Raw genomic sequence first — 21,909 nt, 5'->3', positions numbered from 1 at the left:
AATAGCTGACACACCCTTTTTAAACCCCACTGTCTATCTAGATTTGTCATAATTAATACAAGGAGCATAAAAATTAGGTATGTTTTCTTATCATTTGCAGATAAGGATATTTGTGAAATTTCTGCCATACAAAAGAATAAGCATGACTAATGCATTTTGAGGAGATCTTTCTCTTTCGGTAGCTACTTTTTACAGTTTGAAAAGGTTATTTCACACTTACTGGATCAACAATGCACTGAACTGCAGGGATTTTTCCTAATGTCTTATACACAGCATCCCAAATATTCTGTGGTGTATAGCTCTGATTTTTCGGTTCAATTCCTGACTTGGACAAGATATTTGACATGTCATACTGGTTGATCCATTCCAAGCCTTGGCCAAAATATTTTCTTTCTGTACCAAGAGCAGGCAGTACAGCAGCACAAGTACCATGTTTTTTCCACTCATGTTTCCATAAAGAGTATATGCTACCATTGTGAATGTTAGTCCAGTACAGTTCCAACTGCTTCTCTATTGGTTCAAGCTCAGTTTTATTGAAATGCATGGAAGAGTTGCAGAATTGTGGCCCCTTTGTTCCTAGTTTCGTAGGCCTGTAAAATGAAAGATCATATTTTTTAATTAAAAGATGCAAAGTTCAAATTCTGAATTCTTACTTAGATTAAAGCATCATATAAGTTAAGTTAGTTCTCTTAAACAATAAAACTGAAATTTGAGAATAATTATTGTTGTTGCAGCATACCTGAATGCTTGTGAAACGTATTCTTCACACTCTCTTGTAAGTGCATTTTACGGAAGCAAATTGTGTAAAGGTCTGGTCCCACTTAGCAGAATCAAATCGACCAGAATTTCTCTTCACAATGTATTTAAATGGAAGATAGCAGAAAGCAGTGTATCAAATCGAATAGAATTCATGAGTTAGAATATTTATTCCAATGTCGGAACAGAATTTCCTGTTTTTGGGTATGATCGTATGTACTCATGAATTTATTTTTTATTTTAGTAAGTTATTTTATGACACTTTATCAACATCTTAGGTTATTTAGTGTCTGAATGAGATGAAGGTAATAATGCCAGTAAAATGAGTCCGGGGTCCAGCACCTAAAGTTACCCAGCATTTGCTCATATTGGGTTGAGCGAAAACCCCGGAAAAAACCTCAACCAGGTAACTTGCCCCGACCAGGAATCGAACCCAGGCCACCTGGTTTCGCGGCCAGACGCGCTAGCTGTTACTCCACATGTGTGGACTGTACTCATGAAGCTTTCGTGAAAAAAGAAATGAGCAATATCCATTTTTGGTAGTGTAATTTTTTTTTATTGAAAGTTATTGCTGAAGTAATATGTATACCAGAAATTACAATTCAATAATATGGATGAAGAAAAATTAATAAATTTTGATCAAAATTATCCACTATTGTACCTATGACAAAACACAAAAATACTACCATAATAATTATTTTCGTGATATTGATTGAAGCAAAATAAATTAACTAATGGAAACACCAGGTAAAAATTAAAATCCAAAGAAGCACTATAGAACGAAATTTTGCTTCTTCTCTCTGAATATAGTGAAATAAAGTGAAAATTTCCATGTGGTTAAAATATCATCAATCCAGTATTTCCTTTTCTTGTTTTGGATATTTATTTCTTTTCTTTCCACCTCTTCACATAACTGTGCTAAAGCTGTTATGCGATTTATCGATTCAATTCGATTCCACTAGATGTAAGTGACGGCAGATGTTTTGTTTCAATTCATTTCGATTTTGCTAAGTGGGAGCGGGCCAAAAGATTTCTTAATAAAATACCTACTGAATGAGTTTGAGCAAAGTATGTGTAAGGAAACATTACAGAAAAAAATCATTTTAAGTATTGAACAGAGAACTATCACATTCATTGTAACTACTCGTTTCAACAAAGCCTTCAGTATTTAATTTCTTCTTCCATTTGCTGAGTTATTTTCAAATCAATTCTTGCCGCAAAATTTTATTTTCGTTTAAAAGCTATCAAACAATTCATATGACCAGTTGCCTTCTCATGATGGCTTACTTGTGATTTTGCATTCTTCCAGTTATTAAATCCATGGATAAATCAAAGATGTTATATAGTATACTAGATTCACACAGAGCGCTGGTGTGCTGTCCAAAATTGAAACCAGTCTGCGCATGTTTACGCCGCCATGTTACTGGTAGAAACAGAGTGCTAAACACAATAGTGTCATACTTGTCCTTTGTTTTGTCTTGGATGTTTTTAGTGAACAGTGTGAAAGTAATGTAAATTGATGTGATAACAGTATGAATTTTGGTTTTGTAAATATTATTATAGTTGATATGGAGTAATGTGCTTTGTAAATAGTGAAAAATAGTGATTTCCTGTATGGCGGCATATAAGTGCAAATAACACATTGCTTAGAGGGTCAGGAATTTCTTTTCACAAGTAAGTACATACACTTTAAAACAATAAAATTGAATTCTGGAGGCTACATTGAAACTGTAACATATGTATATCTTAGATACCATAGTTGAAAAAGTTTATAATTAGGCAACAATCTGTCTTTACAGGTTCACTTTGAAGCAGCCCGAGCTTGTTGTTATAATAAGAGACAAATTTGTGTCTTCACATTATATAAAATTGTGTTCGTCTCATTTTAAAGGTACAGATTTTTGGGAAAGTAATGGCAATAGAATTTTGAAAGATGATATACCATCCCTGTTTAATTTTCCAAGCCATTTTCAAAATGTACGATATAATATCTTTGGTCGATGGGAAAAGGCACATAAGTAAAAAAAAAAAATAATAATAATAAATTTTTCAGGAGAGACTTTTTTTAAATTTACTCTTAACTGAATATAAGTATAATAATGAAATTCGTGTATGTTGGTTAAAGTAAGACCCTTTTCAATTTAAAATACAATAAATTTTATTATTTAAAAAATTAGAAAAAAGTATTTGACCTAAGTGATTAGGTACAACAGAAAAATCGACTTTTCTGACTTATGTGCCTTTTCCTGCTGACCAAAGATATTATCTCTGTTGTTACAATAACAATATCATTAAAAATCAATCAGTAGTTTACGACAATAAAGAATACTTAATTGTTAGTATAGGTATATCAGACTGTAGAGAAATCCCACTGAGTGAATTATTTAGACTTACACATCAGATGTTAAATACATTAGTGGAAAGATAACTTTTTGTTTTTATTATGTAAATGAATTTATCTGCAAGATAATAAACTTTCATTCAAAATACATATATGGATAAATAAATACACAGATAATAAATAAATAAATAAATACCGTAGCTATAATAGCTAAGCCTTCTTTGTGAACTTATGATTCAGGGTTTGCCTATAAATAACTCTTTTACATTTTGTCGGATATATTTAAAAAAAAAAAAACAAGGAATGGCATCTTATTGATATTACATATGTGCATAAAGATTATGTACCATCACTCCGCAAGCAATGATAATAATATATCTATTTTATTTATTTAAAATAACAATACAATAGAAATCCACACATAAAAAGTATGTCTTTTTACTGATTATCACATATTTATTTCACTTAAGAATTTGATTATAATAAGAACTTGTGTAATCAAGTTGTATATATTTATATATGATCTAAGAGTAATGTATGTTAATATAATTTTAGATTCTCTGAAACCTAACAATATGCTGATTATCGTAAAATGATACATTCTATAATCATGTGTATTGTGTAGGCCTATTTATGGATGTATGAGCATGTTTTTTTTTTTATAAATTGCTGTGTACGTATTTTCTTTTCTTTAATGCTCTGACGCATATCAATGAAACTTGGAATATGTTTATTTCGTCCTAATTTTACGTTAAACGTCGAAAATGGCCATAATCTGTCAATTTTAGATCACCACAGCGTTAAATTGCATGATTTACGTACTGCTATTATGCATCTGCTCTCCAACAACATGGCGGCAAGCACAGCATTCAATTTGTCCCAGTTTCCATGTTCTGCGCAGCCGAAACTGTAGAGGCTTGGGATAAATTGACTATCACAGTTTCATCTCCACCAAAAAGCTGACAAGGTTCACAATAGCTTACATCTTCCTGATACAAGGAGAGTAAACAAGACAATCCCTTATTATTTTCTTGCCATTAATCAAATTTCTTTCAATGAGTTTTTTAGAAATATATCTCACTTTGCCAGGACAAGCTCTCTGTGATTTTGAAAGATCACCATCTAAATTTTGTGAAAATCCATTAACTGCGATATATTCGTGCGTTGCGTTATTTAGAATCCACTCAGCTGGGTCATCGTTCACTACCAACTGTGCTGGTAAATTATTCGGATTTGCTGTAGACACATCATCATAATTATGAAGTATACTGAATGTCCGTCTCAATCACCTCTTGTTCTCCCAAACCACAATTATTATTATTATTGTTGTTATTAGCAGATACGCAAAAAAAAATGTCCAGTTTTCTTATCTTCGACACTATTTCGTTAACTTTCGCTTCCTACTCTTTTCTTCTCTTCACTCGTAATATTAACTCTCTGGATTACACGTATAGCATAAATAACACAAAATTAGAAAGGGTCACTTCAGTAAATGATTTAGGAGTGGTAATCTCTCATAACCTATCCTTTTTAACACAAAAGCAATTGCGAATAGAGCCTTCAAACTGGTAGGTTTCATCTACAGAAACTCGAAAGATTTCAGGAATGTTGAAACTGTCTTAAAAATATATAATAGTTTAATACGAAGTAAATTAGAGTACGCATCTATAGTTTGGAACCCTCACTATCACTCGCACTCGGTCATTCTAGAGAGAGTATAGAATAAAATCCTAAAACTGCTATATATGAAAAAACATTCATGTTACAACATATTCCAATCTTATGAATCCATGCTGGTTGAATTTAATGTACCATCTCTCAGTAGTCGCAGGATAAGAGCACAACGTCTGTATTTGTTCAAAACCATAAATGGCTTAATAGACAACCCTGATCTTCTACAGCTAATTAGTTTCAATATTGGTAAATCAAATTTGAGAAAGCGATCTCTCTTTTATTCAGGGGCGGCTTTCGAAGGGGGGCTGTGGAGTTGCAGCACCCCCAGACATTTGTGGCTCTTGTCTCGTTTTATATTGCGAAATACATTTATTATACAGTCTCTATTTAGCGGCTCGAATTTTTTTAAATTTCGCTCTCATTGACATGCACGCAATCGTTAGTGAAGTCACTTCCTCGCCTGGTGCTGCCAGAGCAAAACCAGAGACAAGAACTATGGGTGAAGCCACTTCCTCCCCTGGAGCTGCCAGTCTCGTCTCGGATGCTTTGTGCGTTAGTTTTTCCCCTCCCCCTGCTGTCCCTGGCCGTGAATCCAGCGTTTCCAGGAGCTGCAAAATTTGTAGCAGTTTGTCAGTAGCGCGCAGTTTTAAATACATTTTCTTTAATGTTGTGAGTATAGCAAGTGCAACAATGTTTAATTATGTACAATATTTACAGTCTATTCAGTTCAGTACCTTAACAATTCAGGAGAAATGTGAAATTAAGTGCCCATCAGTTGAATCTCATAATGGAAAGAGCCGCTAAACAAAATAAAAAGGCTCGCATATTTTTTTGCTAATTTATCCAGTATCCCTGCTTTCTTCTCTCGATCTCCACACAGTCTGTATTAGATTAATGTGTTTCAAAGACAATTTCATCAGCTGGGGCAACGAGATGGAGTTTTAAAATAAGAACAGTAAATGTTGTTCATGAGAAGAAAGAGCCATTGTTAGAATGTTTTCAAACCATAATGGAATCTGAAACATCTAACAACATCACAAGAAATGAGGCAAGCGTCCTGGTGTGTACTCTTGAAGATCCTGAATTCAATTTCTGGCTCAGTTTTTTTCATTTATTGATGTATCATGTAGATATATTATACAACCAACTACAACATCGCCAGTTAGATATTTTTAAGGTTCAAATCTGCATATAAAAAATTAAATTATGGTTTATTTAAGGACACTCGCAACTGCAGGGGTTATATCAGTGTCGCCGGTGTGCCGGAATTTTGTCCCACAGGATTCTTTTAAATTGCCAGCAAATCTACTGACATGAGCCTGTCTCATTTAAACACACTTAAATGCCATCGACCTGGGCCGGGATCAAACCCGCAACCGACTATGCTACCGAGGCCGACTCTGCATATCAAGCTTGTTACAGACAATACGGAACAGTGCAAGTTGAGCAGCGAGATCTGTGAAAATGAAAACCCTAAAAAGCATCGTAAGGTCGAAGGGATTCAGACAAGGGTTGCAGCAGCCAAGGAAGTGTGTGACCTCATTACCACACAAGCTAACACCCAATTCCAGTTCATAGATCATCTGATATCTTCTCTTCTATGTCAAGAAAAATTTGAATGCTACAAAAGCTCATTTCCTGAAAATGACCTAAATGTATGTGTGAAGCTTTTTCCAGTGTTCGATAAAGACAAACTAAAAACGGAAATCACTGTGTTGTATCAGAGACAAGAATTCAGAAATATCAGTGATAAAGTCAAGCCCTTGCAGTTTCTTCTATCTGAGAACTTGCAGGCCTCATTTTCAGAAGTTGCGAAACTACTACGCATAGCTATCACCATACCAATGACAATTTCCGAACCATAACGTTACTTTTCGTGTTTGAAAAGAGTGAAATCCTATCTTAGAAATACGATGAGAGAAGAGAGACTGACCGCATTAGCTATGTTTTCCATTGTAAAGACTATGTTAAACGACATATCGGATTTTAATAAGAAGATGATTCAAAAGTTTGCAACCTACAAGACAAGGCGCATGGAACTAATCTTTAAATAAGGTATGTAACATGGTTTATTTTTGTATGCAGCACCCCTGAATTCAATACCCACGAGCCGCCACTGCTTTTATTTACAGACAACAAAAACACTATCTCATAAAATGTCTCCACTTTTATTAATGCTTCGAACTTACAATCATCTATCAAATAAACATGATTTAGATTTTTCGTTATCGTACAATATGTACAAGAAAAAGTTATGTAAAGCGTTCTGTGTTGGTGAGTTTTTTGAATAAATTAATTGAGCCTATTGGGCCTGCTGTGTAGTGCTGTATATTGAATTTATTAACATGGTGTTGTATTTGCTCTGCAATTTGCCAATTATAGCTACGTCTACATTATGGATTTTTGGCTGTGATGTCTGTACTTGGCTCTTTTTCATTTGTTTTTATTTGGTGTTTTTCATTTATATCTGTATTTGTGTCTTTTATTTAAGTGGTATCTATTTGTTTTTTTTTCTTCTCTTTCCCATTTTTAATTTGTAATTACACTTGTATCTGTTTTACCTCTTTTTTCGTGTTGTATGCAATTCTATGTTTTTTTTTTTATCTGTACTGTCTATTGTAATTGGGGCTTTGCTCTGTTATGGACATAAATAGATAACTTAAATAAATAAATAATTAATCACTGCCACTAAGTCATTTTCTACCGTACTCATGATGTTTTAAAATTTAATAGTAACTTAAAACATGCACAAATTTTGAAATAATTTACACTATTTAAAAGTTTTTAGAAATCAAAACACTAAAAAGGTTACATCTTCAGCTCGATGGTAATAATAATGAGCACTGAAAATTACTCTAAAATAACTTGCGCGATTCAGCACATCTTAACTGACATAGAGATACCATGAAATGAACTACCAATTTCTTAAGAAGAGAAACAATAATGAAACAAGAATACTGATTTGAATTTGATATAATGAAGTATATTCTACACCAATTATTGTCAAACGACTCTTTCTTAGAAGGAAGGAAGACAAAATAAATTAGCATCATTCTCCGATTTTTTAAATGTGTCAATTTACCGACAAAACAAAAGTTGACCGCACGAGCACGTGTGTTGGTGTGTATAATAATGAAGATGAAGAATCTGATTACTGGAGGGGGGGGGGCGGATTCATATACATTAAAAAACGGCAAAATATGCATGCACAAATGCACCTAAAAACCAGGATATATGCACTATTAACATTGAAATATATATATATTTATTACTGATGGTTTTTCTGTTGTGTACAAGAATGTTGAGACACCATCAGTTGTTAAAGTTATTTGCCCACTGCTTAAGCAGTACACTTCTAGCACATTTTTCGTTAGAAATCGTTGACACAACTAATCCAAAATTAGGGGTCTAATAATTTTCTAAAATATAATGCACTTGACACACACTGTCGAAGTTTCTCTGACTTGTCACAATAATGAAATGAAATAGCCTATTCTGATTTGCCATGTCAGCAAGTAGAAAGCAGAAAATTATATTATTGTGTCTATGTATATTAAGTATATTGTTGTCGTTGAAATTCGAGTTTAGCGAGTGAAAAGAATTCTATAAACACTTCCTGTAGGCTAACTTTCCCGCCCATTATAGCCTACTGCAGCATATTCGTGAAAACTGTCAAAATCTAATGCATGTGTGAAGTAGACGATTTAGGCGGCTTCTTGTTTTGATTAGGTATCTGTTCTTTTTAATCTCAACTTTCATCCATCATAAAGTCCCAATGTTATACATTTGCACAGTCAGCAATGTATTTAATTATGGAGTGTTTTGTTAATTGCAGCAGAATTGTCCGCAGTAATTCGCCGATAACAATGCATTGTCTGCATGTTTATCAGTGTGATAAATAATATATAACTAATGTAATTATGTTTCAACGTCTATGTTTCTTCTGTATTCCATTTGCCGTATTCTTAACTTTGGTTTAAGCACCAGATTGATTAAAAAATAACAAAAATATGCTTTTTATATGCACCAAAGGCTGAAATGTGCATTTACCTCTTAATTATATATATATATATATATATATATATATAATATATATATATATATATATATATATGCAATATAAAATATTGACCTTTGGTTGCAAATAACTTGAAATGCAGTTATATAATTGAGGGGGTCCAGGCAAGAAAGTGCCAAGCCACATTTTTACACTTTTGAGATAATGCAAGTTGAATGTTTGATCAAATCCTCAAATCACAGAAAAAGTTAAATTTTGATTCTATATAGATATAATTAATTTCCCTGATACATTTTTAATGAAAATATGAAATATATTATACATTTTTTTATTATTTTATATTACAAATTTATATTTTAATGTATAATGTATACTGTTCTGTGGCTTGACACTGTCTTATTATATAGTGTGAAGTTTTATTGACATTAGAAATGTTATATTTTCAACTATTATTTACCATTTTTAAGACAAACAAACTTGATATTAATTTCGTTACTTCTCAAAAGACAAACAGTAACCTAAAATATAGGGTATTTCAAAAGTCAGTTCAAATATTAAACCCCTATAAATATTATAATATTTGAGATAGGGAAAAAACAAAAACATCACAGTGTGGGCAAACAACGGGGTTTACAAAACATTGGGAAGATGTCCGCTGTTCTCTTGTTCAACATACAGCAATCTTACTGTGACACCATGCACAGCATTTTGCAGATAATGTCTTGGAATATTGGTAATTTCTTGCGAGATGACATCTTTAGGGTTGTTGGATGTGTTAGGAAAACTCGTTCTTTAAGGTAACCCCACAACCAAAAGTCGGCCGGATTGAAATCTGGAGATCGCGGAGGCCACATTGTTGGAAAGTGCTTACTGATGACTTTGGTCGAAAAACGAACCTCAGTTACACGTTTCATTTTGGAGAATGCCGATAAGCTTAATGTTTTACAATGTCAATTTTTTTTTTTATTTTCCACCTTTGCTTGTCTTAATGTATTTGGATTTATATTAACGTTTTCGATACTCAGTGTGTATCATCTTCAGATATGTATGTCATTATGTGTTGTGAAGACCTAGCCTCTTATTGTGTAGTGGGTTATTCACATGCGTGTGACCTATCATGATTTCTTAATTTAGCTAAAATTACTATAAATGTAGTTGATGCAGTGTGTGGTTGCTTGTTATGATTCTGTTAAAATTCTTTCTTTTGAAAGCACACATAGGTAAATAGGAAATTATGTTAAAACCAATGTTATGACACATAAATATAAACAAGTGAAATATACACTATAAAACACTGTAAACACTATGGCACTTTTATCATATTTATGATAAATATCATAAATATGATAAATATGATAAAAGTGCCATAGTGTTTACAGTGTTTTATAGTGTTTTTTTATAGTGTATATTTCACTTGTTTATATTTATGTGTCATAACATTGGTTTTAACATAATTTCCTATTTACCTATGTGTGCTTTCAAAAGAAAGAATTTTAACAGAATCATAACAAGCAACCACACACTGCATCAAGTACATTTATAGTAATTTTAGCTAAATTAAGAAATCATGATAGGTCACACGCACGTGAATAATCCACTACACAATAAGAGGCTAGGTCTTCACAACACATAATGACATACATATCTGAAGATGATACACACTGAGTATCGAAAACGTTAATATAAATCCAAATACATTAAGATAAGCAAAGGTGGAAAATAAAAAAAAAAAATAAAAAATTGACATTGTAAATCAATTACACGTGTCAACTCCACCATTAATTTTTAGTAGGTTATTTTACGACGCTTTATCAACATCTTAGGTTATTTAGCGTCTGAATGAAATGAATGTGATAATGCCGGTGAAATGAGTCTGGGGTCCAGCACCGAAAGTTACCCAGCATTTGCTCATATTGGGTTGAGGGAAAACTCCAGGTAACTTGCCCTGACCGGGATTTTATAATTATATTATGTTCACCATACATTCTGTCTATTTCGCTATTGTATCTCTTTTGCCACAAACTTCTATCATTTATTGGACCGAATATTCTACGTAGCATCTTTCTTTCAAAAGATCTAAGGGAATTTTCTTCTGCTTTCGTCATGGTCCATGTTTCTGTTCCATATAATAATACTAGTTTTATTAGGGTTTTATATAGTTGGATCTTTGTTGACCTTTGGAGAATTCTAGACCTAAATAGTCTTGCCATTCCATAATAGCTTCTATTTGCAGCTAATAGCCTTGCTTTAATTTCTGCATCCATACTATTATCTGCCGTCACGATTGATCCTAAGTATTTGAACTGCATGACTCATTCAAACTCATAAAGGGATTCTCCTCCTCTCAATATAGAATGCTCTTACAGGTTAAGATACATATAATCCCCCTCTACAATTACCAGCATGCGCAGCTAAGAATATCACAATTTAAATTTCTTATGTGGCCACAGAGGTGTTCTGTGAAACGAAAAAACAGCCTATCCACTATATTGCAGAAAGTAAGAATTCACTCTCGCTAAGGGGCAGAGTATGATATTGTCCCCTTGCTCTCCTCAGTAGCCTGTTTGCTTAGACACTCTTTGACTCTAAGACGAGCAATATTAATACAGAACGACCTGTGCATAAGAGTATTCAAATGTTTAAACTAAACTAAGAGGATAAAAGTAAGTAGTGTTTTCCATTTGTACTAAGGTGTGTACACCAAGCACATCTGGAATATATGCCCCTGATGGAATCTCTCTCTGCACTCATCGCTCATCTCATCACTCTGTTTGGTGAAAAGAAACCCAGAAAGGAGTTCAGAAAATGGATTTTCAGAGCCTATTACTGTATCTCAAATGCTATTAATATATCTTTCATCAGCTTGATAATAGTCAAATCTTCTCTAAAATTTCCAGCCCATTATCTTAAAATCGAAAACTTACTTTCTATAATCTCCATAAGGACCATAACACAGGTGAATCCAATCAAAATGTTCAGTTTTCTAAATATTAACCATATAAGGTTACATCCTAGCAAAGTGCCAATCTAATTTTATAAACCTTCTAATTTTAAGCATCCTGAATACCAAATATAAATATCCTCCATTGTTTTTAATTTCACTTTTTTTAACTTTTATTGTTGGAAATGTCACACCAATAGGTGGGATGAATCTGATCACATATTATTTCATTTAAAATTGGATACATACAACTGAATGTGTGGAAACGATCATTAATTTAAGTTTTAAAAAAGTTTCTAAAAAATATTTAAATATTTGTGACAAAATATAATTGTAACAAGTTAAGAGAGAATATCAACGAAGTGATAGCCATCCAAATCTTGGATTTAAAATATCGGCATCCTAATCAATTCAAATGAATAAAAAAGAAAATGTAATTTAATTAATAAAAAAATACATAATGAAATTTTAAAAAAGAATATTCTGCGACAAGATTTGGTAGCTATCAAAACGATAAAAATTTATTAAAAATAAATAATATACATTGAATATTATAAAGATGAATAGAGATGGTGATTGATGATGTTCAATGAAGATTTTAAAATGATTGATGCAATTGTCTGAAGAGTCTTATCAGGAACCTTTAATTTTCTGAGGATCTCCAATGTAAACTTGGGAATTGTTCCTCATGCACCAAACATAAGTCCAATGACATTCCAATCTTGAATATTATATTTATGACTGAGATCATCACAGCATGGAAGGTAAATAGCGCGTTTCTCTTCATGTACCTGCTTTGGTACTTAATTTAACTTATTCAATATTGCAGTCTTCAATATTAAAGAATACATTTTCCACGTCACAAAGTTTGTTACACCACTTTTCGAACTATCTACCCTTCTTCTACTGCTGCAGAATTTTCAGTGTCAGAGAATACAAAAAATATATCACCTTCTCCCACTTTCTTTCGGAGAAAGCTCATCTCATACAAGTCCCCATTTTTCTATTCACTCTGTCAATTATTTCTTAGTGGGGAATCTTATAATAGCGAAATCATTTTCTGATAGCTTAATTTATCATTCAGTGTCGTGTAAGGAACTCCAAATTCTTCTGAAGCCTTTCTAATGCTTAATTTTCCTGATTTTACAGCTTTCTCTGCATTGCAAACGTATACTGGGTTGTAATTGAGGGGGTCAGCGCAACAGTGGTCTAACCCTCATCAATGCGAAAAATTAAATATTGAGTCTTCTGTTGATTTTGACGTCAACTATCTTCCTATGAAGTGGAATAGACCAATCCACCATTATATAGCTTGTTAGGAAGCATGTAATTTTTCCCTAAGAATATTACTTTTATATATATATATATATATATATATATATATATATATATATATATATATATATATATATATATACATACAGGGTAAACCACCCAGTTATTGGCACCTTAAGGACATTGGAAGAGGAAATCTTTAATTTCTATGAAAATACTCTTTACTGGAACTTAGAAAAAACTCTCATAAATAGAGTGAAAATTGACAAATACAATGGTAGTATCAAATAATATTTTATTTCACAATTACTGCACCAATGTCTTGTTAAGTATTTAGGATCAAATATGCCAGTTATTGGCACCCTTTTTCCAGTACTTGTCCCCTTTTTTTTGCAAGTTATTGGCACCCTCTGTAAAAGGTTGCATTTTTATCTATAAGTCTCATTTCTTAGATATATTCCTACTAAATTACATTATAATAACATAACATGTAATAATAATGAAATTATTGAAAATGTTAGGCTATTATTGAAATGAAGTTTCAGCTACTCTGAATTAGAAAAAATTGTCTCATCTCCACAATTATCATTACTGTCTGTAACTGTGAAACACTAATGGCAAAGAAATAGATCTTCGTCAGAATTGTCTGGAACATGATTTCTGTGATGATCCGGTATGCATCGACCATGATAAAGTCTCTTGCATGTGTTGCTTTCATAACCCTTCTTGGTTTAAGAAAGAGTTCTTGTGCATTTGAAACACATTTAATATCTTTTCCTTTTTTTCTTGCCTGCTTGTAGATGGCTGAGAGAATACTGTGTGTATGCTCTGTATTATTGTGGTTCCCTTTTCTAATCTTTTGTTCACTTTTGAAAGTTTTCGTTTGGTTTCTGTTGAATTTTTTTCAAGCTTTTTCTTTTTTCTTTCCAGTTTACGATTCTCTTTTTGTTTCAAAACATCTTCCTTTCTTTTCTCCTTCTGGTCATGCAGTTCTCTCCATTTCCCAGATGTTAGTACAAATGGTACTCTCTCTATCTTCTTCTTTCCTTTCTGTTTTGGTTTTTCTGGCCACAATAATATTTCACACATGTTTTCTTAGTATGAGATCGTTGATTAACAGATTCATTTATTATCTCATTTTGTTCTTCCTCGATATGGGAGGTAAAATTTAGCTGAGGAACAGTTTCATTTACAGATTGTTGATCATGATTAATTTCGTCATTGACAAGGGTAGGAGTCCTATTGTCATAAACTTGGTCATCAGGACTATTTACTGTTGGTCTGCTGGTCTCTGTAGTATTCCTGTTCTGTGCATTATTCTTCACCTGATAATGTTCCCACAGTCTGTAAAGAACAAAAAATTCTTCCACGAGATCTTCATTTTCAATAAGGTTATGAATATTTTGAAATTTCTGAATTCTTTCTTCTTTACGAAGTCTTCATAAGCAAGAGACTGCTTCTGAGTTTCTTCATGTTCGTTTTCATTTGCAGACCTAGTATCTTTACTTCTTTTTCCCAAACACTTCGTGTAGTCAATTGCATCAGGATTCCATGGACAGAGGCCTGTTACTCTGAAACCATTTTTGGCAGTGTTTTCAAGTTTCATATTTTCTAAAAATGTTGAAGATTGGGTGCAAAATCTTTTTTGGTTACTAGTTGTTCTGGATGCCTTCTTTTCCAGTCAATCACAGCGTTTTTCCAATTGCTTTTAATAGTTGGATCCTCTTGGGGCTAGAACAACGTTATTTTTTTGGACAAAGCATGAAGTTTGTTTCATCTTCAATGAAGATATGATCAGGATACGACAGAAAGTTATACACATTTTCCTCCTTGAGAAGATCTTCCACAGCACTGAAACATCCTCTTACAGCTTCTTGATTCACGCATGCACTTGCCGCAGTGACACCTTCAGAGTCCTGATGGGAATTTCAGGGTGTCTCTTTAAGAATAAGTTGTACTGTTTGTCACCAGGAGTATTATCCTTAAAAGGATTTAGGCGATCATTTTCTTGAATAAATTCCTTCACACTGGTCTGAAGATTTTCTTTATGCTTTGGAAATCTGTTACAGGCACATTCGGAGATCTACCGAGAAAGACAGGAATGACATAGAAATACATTTTTGAAAATTTCCTGTTTAAAATTCTAAAAATTTAGCCCAAAGAAAATAATAATCAGAAACTAAATCCGAATGCTTTAATTAAAAATTTTCACAGATCCACAATATCAAAAACTTCGATTATTAAATTTAAGTAGGCCCAATTGCATTAATAACTCACCAGAGTGCTTTCCTCTTCACTGTTAAGAACAGGAACTGAACCACGAGATGTTTTTGTACACTTTTTGCTACATCGACATTGCAAAGTAGCTTTAGGTACATCAAATCTTTTGCCTGCAGCTTTAAAAGACATTCCATGCTTTATAGCTCGCAGTGCTTCTTTTAAAGTCTCCCTACTGTATATATTTTTATGTGGTGCCATGTCCACTGTGTGCTTTTATTTTCAGGTTAGAAACTAGCATTAGGCGTACTACTCAGTCTGTGAATAGAAAAAGATGTAGGTAAACATAGGCCTAACACCAGTTGTTGGCACAAAGTTTTCCAGATATTGGCACCATTGCCAATTATTGGATAGAGATATTGCTTTTTAAAAATATAGCTAGGTCTATTATTAGCATCCATAAGAAATGCAGGACTAATTTGAGAATATTTTATCTAAAAAGAACGATTTCATTCACAAACCCGGTTATTGGCACTACATGCCAACAACTGGAAAATGCGAGTTTTGACACACCATTACTTACTTACTGGCTTTTAAGGAACCCGGAGGTTCATTGCCGCCCTCACATAAGCCCGTCATTGATCCCTATCCTGAGCAAGATTAATCCAGTCTCTATCATCATATCCCACCTCCCTCAAATCCATTTTAATATTATCTTCCCATCTACGTCTCGGTCTCCCCAAAGGTCTTTTTCCCTCCAGCCTCCCAACTAACACTCTATATGCATTTCTGAATTCGCCCATACTTGCTACATGCCCTGCCCATCTCAAACGTCTGGATTTAATGTTCCTAATTATGTCAGGTGAGGAATACAATGCATGCAGTTCTGTGTTGTGTAACTTTCTCTATTCTCCTGTAACTTCATCTCTCTTAGCCCCAAATATTTTTCTAAGCACCTTATTCTCAAACACCCTTAACCTATGTTCCTCTCTCAAAGTGAGAGATTGACACACCATTATCGCACATAAAATTGCAAGTTACACAATCCACAATACATCATACTTCTTAGGAGGCCAAGCCTAAGTTTTGCATATATCAGGACAAATTTAAAAAAAGATTACAGTAATAGTTATTAACATACAAATAATTCTCTGCTCTTAACTTACCGCTATGAAATCACCAGAATAGAAGAGATATTTCACAACACTTCCATCTGCAAGCGATATCCACCAAACAAAGAGCAAGATATTTTTAAATTAAATTGCAGAACAACAATGAAGTAACTGGCTAACGAAATTCGTAAGAAACAGGTGTGTCATTCACTACATTTCCTTAATATCAAAGCTTTAATTAAGGGGTGCCAACAATAGGACAGTTTACCCTCTATATATATATATATATATATATATATATATATATATATATATATATAACTTTAACTCGCTTTTTCTACATTAAAAAGTGGCTTAGACCACTGTTGCACTGACACCTTCAATTGCGCTCTCTTGTTGGTCCTAGCTTCTTTGCATATAGGCAGGGCTGGGCAGTATTTGAAATATATGTATTTGAAATACATTTGTATTTTGTAATTTGTAAGGATTTTCGAAAGTATTTTGTATTTAAATACATAAAATTGATGTATTTTGTATTTCAAATACTCAAAATACTTTTTTATTCTTCTTGCTCTTCAAGTTTTGGATTTGGATTTGAAGAATGAACTTTTGTCTTATTTGTCCACCCATTTCAGTTGTGCTAGCCATACACTTAGTTTTCTTGCCACAACTGATTTCCTTAATGCCATAAAGAAATCTCCAACAGCATCAAGGATCCATCACTCAACACTTGCTAAATGTTTAGCATTATGGAATGCGTCTAGGAGATTCAAATACTCAGAAATTATATCATATGTCTTGAAATATTCATTAAAGTTCGGTCAGCGCGTCTGGCTGCGAAACCAGGTGGCCCGGGTTCGAATCCCGGTCGGGGCAAGTTACCTGGTTGAGGTTTTTTCCGGGGTTTTCCCTCAACCCAATACGAGCAAATGCTGGGTAACTTTCGGTGCTGGACCCCGGACTCATTTCACCGGCATTATCACCTTCATATCATTCAGACGCTAAATAACCTAGATGTTGATACAGCGTCGTAAAGTAACCCAATAAAAAATTCATTAAAGTTTCCTTGCCCAACTCGATGGGATTCTCTTTATGACTCCATCTCTTAACTATTGCAATTCAAACATGATATAAACAGTATATGTGAAAAACTGGGATTGCCAACCTTCAAAGATGTTGTTGAGTTTCAGTACCTTGAAGAATATTGTGCAGTTCTGAAACCCATTGCCGTAGCCCTTAATTTAATGCAAAATGAGAAGACGTGCTATTACGGCCAACTTTTGTCCACATTAATTTCCCTTAAAAACAGATTACATATTCTGTTACCTAGTAATCTACGCCATCTATTCCAAGTAACTCCAATCCTAATAAGTTCACTTTCATCAAGATTTAAAGTGATGTTTGATCTGATCCCAGAAGAAAATTGAGCTATTTTGGGAGCTTGCTCCACCCATCATTGAAGATGAGATGGCTACCTGACATTGCCTCACTAAATGATAAGAAGAGGACACAGAATATGTGTGTGAAATCAGCTGAGCAGTTGTCTGCTACATCTTTGGTCAGTTCAGATGATGAAAACAATTTTTATGTTTTCAACTCAAGTAAAACAGACTTTGAAAAGCAAAAAGAAAAGAACTTGTCTGCTGTGGAGTATGAGCTCATACAATTCTTCAATGGCAAAGGGACAACCCTGTGCACTCCAGAGAATTACTAACACTGAAACAAGCTTTTGTAAATGTAATACAAGTTTGTGTTCCTCTGCGCCTGTAGAAAGACTGTTCTGTTTTGCAGGATTTATTCATTCACAAGCAAGGGGATCCTTATCTTATGAACATTTGAGGAACTGGTTGTTTCGAAAGGGAGCAGTAATTATTCATATGTAGCATAATTTCATTGATGACTGGGAAAAGGAAGAATGTTCAGTTACAGTGTTTATATAAAACTTCGAGGTAAAAATACTTTTAATGTCAATATAATATTTTAGATTTTCAGTACGGTAATATTCTTATTTCTTTAGGCCTATATATTGTATTGAATATTTGAAATACAAATGTATTTTGGTTAATTTTTTAAAAGTATTTTGTATATGTATTTCAAATACAATGATTTGAAGTATTTTGTATTTGTATTTGAAATACTTGTATGTCAGTATTTTGCCCAGCCCTGCATATAGGCTACCTGGATTGTTGAATTTAACCTACAACGTAACGAATATTAGGTAAAGAAGCATAACAATAAATAACTTAGTAACCAAATTTAATCCCAACCATAAATTATCAGCTTCTTTCTTATAATATATATGCGTGATTGGAGTCACCTTCCGAAACAACAACACTACATTAAGGGGACACTCAACTATATTTTGGAACTTTTTTCCTAATTGACCAATGTTTTTCAAATTTGGAGAAAAAGTTTAATATACACATGGAAAGTAACATGCAAAATCTCAGCTCATTAGATCCAATACTTTTCAAAATAAAAAATATTTCAATTTTTAATCAATCATTAATCGAAATATCACTTTTAATTATCATTTTTTATTTTTTGGCTTTGTGCATTTCACTGTGACTTCTCAATGAATAGGGGAAAAATTCTGCGTATTGATTTAGTTCTGTCACGTAAATTAGTATAGGAATTTAATTTTTCATTTCTATGACACTTTTTCTGCAATTTTTAAGTTGAGTGTCCCCTTAAAAAGGGTATAAAATAAAAACGAAAATAATTTTATCTCTAATATTTTACACTAATCCTTAAGGGACTCCTATGAAATTAAATATTATGTTACTTATCCTATTAATAAAATATGCAGCTAGTGAAATAGGCTACAGTACAAGTTTTCTACAGTAATTTTATAATACAAAAATGTATCATACATCTACAATGCTTCTTGCTACTGAACACAGTGAGTTATTTATATCACTACAATAAACAAATTCACCTTTAAAAAAAAACATAATGACTATGATAACATTTTCGTAGACCAATACTTCAGTGCCCAGCTGTAGATTGATGTCATTCTTATGGTCAAAAACATAATTCACTTTGGCTTTTTGTGATATTTAGTTCTCTTGTGAAATTAAATGGGGCTCTTCAGATTCTATAAATTCATCATCAGAATTAGGACTGAAGAAAGGTCAGCCTCAGGCAAATCTGGATAGACTATGATTTTTTTTTTCTTCTTTAAGAGAAGCTAGAAACCATGTTAAACAAAATTAACAGTTCGAGACATAGTTCTTCTGTTCCATACCATTGGAACAGCAATGAAGGATGAATACTATTTAACTAGCCTCTTAAGTATTGAAAACATATCTTACAATACACAAGAGATGCTTTTGTCCTCATTACTTTACATCCAAAATACAAAATTGCAGTATATTTTCTTCATTAAAGCAGAAATAGATTTCTTCAATACATAGTAAATCCACCACATACTACACACAAGTGTGAATCCTACACTTATTACGTAATGTTACCTGTTAAATGTACTATTTGACTGTTTATAAGTATTAAATCACAACTAACTGCAATAATATTAAACATTTTAGCATTTAAACTGCAATAAATGCAATTGCAAACTTAACAATACACCAGAATATTCTGAACTATGCCAAGATCAACACAAGACTAATTTTTCAAATTAACCATCAATAGGACAACAATGACATTCTGAAACAAATCGGAAACATATAAAATTGAAGAAGTTGATTACCAGTAGCTTTCATCTAACATTACAACCCAATGTACATGCTAGACACTTCCTGGCAGAACAATTACCAGTACCGGTATCGAAAAGAGGGATTCTAGTTTTTAACGAAAACCTTAGATGATACAGAGAAAAAAATAATTTTTGCATTCAGTGCACACGAAAACATAAAAATCATACTGTTCGAGTTGGGGCGCATTTCTTGTTGTACAGTGTAATTTGAAATTATTTTGGTGAATGTAGTATATTTGGGTACATAAAATTTATGTATTCAGATCCTATAAATGTGTTTAAAAGATCATGTCTTTCACAATAAGACTTTCAATTAAGAGCAAAAAAGCAAAGCCATTTGTGATTTCTAAAGTTATGTTAATGTGAAACAACTTTAACAAGATAATAAGACATCAAAATGAGATACTATTAGATCAGTACAAATTAAAGTTCAAAGTTCAAAGAGGACATACTGACAAAGAGGATTCATTTTCTGGGAGAGAGAGAACTCGTAGGTATAAATTGACAGGAATGAGTAGAATACAGATTTGCATCTATGACACTTTATTTGTGTGAAATAGAATGTTCTTCATTAAAGACTATTCTTACCAGATTCCATGCACAGTCCATGTGTTCTTTATAGTGGGCAAGGAACATGTATGTTGCGGAACTACTTCCTTCCACTGAAGACACACTGTTAATGGCCAGTGTTGTGTAAAAATGAGGACATCCCATTCTTTAGATTGCTTTGCATCAACACTGAAATACAACATACAATTTAAGAAGAATTATATAGCTTAACAAGAGAGAGAAAGCTGTGACTCTGAAATGTAAAAGCTAATGCATGCCATACAAGCAATGCATTACCACATAGCATTCATATATTTTTTGTCGAAAATAAGCATAATTTATACGAGCACACAAGTACAGAGAAATTTCACTCCTAGCTCACCAAGTTATATATTTTTCGTATTTGACTTAATTTCAACAGATTCGACCAAACTTTTTTAAAACTATCTTAATTTTGTTGTTGAAATGTGTAGATTTTTTTTTTATTTTACTAATGGCAGGTCCTTGACTGTTCGTCATTCTTCTATATGAAGCCAAATAATTGTGTAGACCAATTTACTGACATTGCCCTGGGTGAGCCATAGGAGGCTGGTCTATGCTAATACACCCACGATGAGATGAAATGATGATGGAGATGGAGATTTGTTAGGATGCCACAGGAGAACCGGAGCTCCCAGAGGAAACTCCTGTGTTACCTGGACCACGGGCTTACCCAATACAAGTTATAAATTGGGGGTATGCTGGGGATCAAACCCAGGTCTAATGCTCTAGCCACTAGACTACCATGGCGACTATTGTGCAGAATTTGACTTGTACAATTTAGTCTTAATTGCATGTTTTTGTGTTTAACTGTATCTGTGGCTTTTTATGCAACAGTCAAGATGATATGGATGAAAGACATGTCATCTTCTCTTGCCATTTCCAATAAAAGTTGCATCATTTCTAAGTACCAGAAGGCTCAACTGCTAATGGCTTCATTGCTAAATGCAATACATTGAAAAACAACATTAACATACAGAGGAAGAATAATGATTATGCTATTGTTTTTATTATAAGTGGCTTATCAGTGTTTCATCTAAATTAATGAACTGAAAGCTAAAAATATAGCAAGAATTAGAATGATTTACAATAATTATATATATTTTCTTTTATACATGTAGGCTATCTGCAATTTTATAAAAGTGTCTATAGCAGTGTTCCTAGAAAATAAACAATAGGCCTATGCTTCATAATGCCGAGATAAGTTGTTTCCTCTCTTGGGAATTTTGAAAAACATAGTGTTTTAGCTTCAGTGTATAGTCATTCTTGGTG

General features: G+C 33.1%; 2 protein-coding genes across 12 annotated transcripts in view; one reads left to right on the top strand and one right to left on the bottom strand.

Moving 5' to 3' along the window:
• Positions 1-21,909, bottom strand: part of RNaseX25 (Ribonuclease X25) — a 105,437-nt gene that overhangs the window by 24,938 nt on the left and 58,590 nt on the right. For 8 of the 9 annotated variants that reach the window (XM_069833344.1, XM_069833345.1, XM_069833343.1 and 5 more), the window contains 2 exons: positions 20,638-20,787; positions 221-590 (listed from right to left, as the gene is read on the bottom strand). In XM_069833344.1, coding sequence (XP_069689445.1) covers positions 221-590; positions 20,638-20,787 — 520 coding nt within the window. Of the gene's footprint in view, positions 1-220; positions 591-15,282; positions 15,541-20,637; positions 20,788-21,909 lie in introns of those variants that run through there. The other variant, XM_069833348.1, reaches the window with a different exon arrangement.
• The window catches only part of LOC138704924 (UBX domain-containing protein 1), a 189,908-nt gene that overhangs the window by 150,478 nt on the left and 17,521 nt on the right, over positions 1-21,909 (top strand). Inside the window, exon 7 of one of the 3 annotated variants that reach the window (XM_069833339.1) lies at positions 2,556-2,830. The exons of the other annotated variants lie outside the window; for them this stretch is intronic. Coding sequence (XP_069689440.1) covers positions 2,556-2,566 — 11 coding nt within the window. The 3' untranslated portion in view covers positions 2,567-2,830. Of the gene's footprint in view, positions 1-2,555; positions 2,831-21,909 lie in introns of those variants that run through there. 3 annotated transcript variants of the gene reach the window in all.

Source organism: Periplaneta americana, chromosome 8 (genome assembly GCF_040183065.1).
Source record: "Periplaneta americana isolate PAMFEO1 chromosome 8, P.americana_PAMFEO1_priV1, whole genome shotgun sequence".
NCBI lineage: Eukaryota > Metazoa > Arthropoda > Insecta > Blattodea > Blattidae > Periplaneta > Periplaneta americana.
The sequence above is the reverse complement of the archived record's forward strand: the minus strand, read 5'-3'. Positions and strand labels throughout refer to the sequence as shown.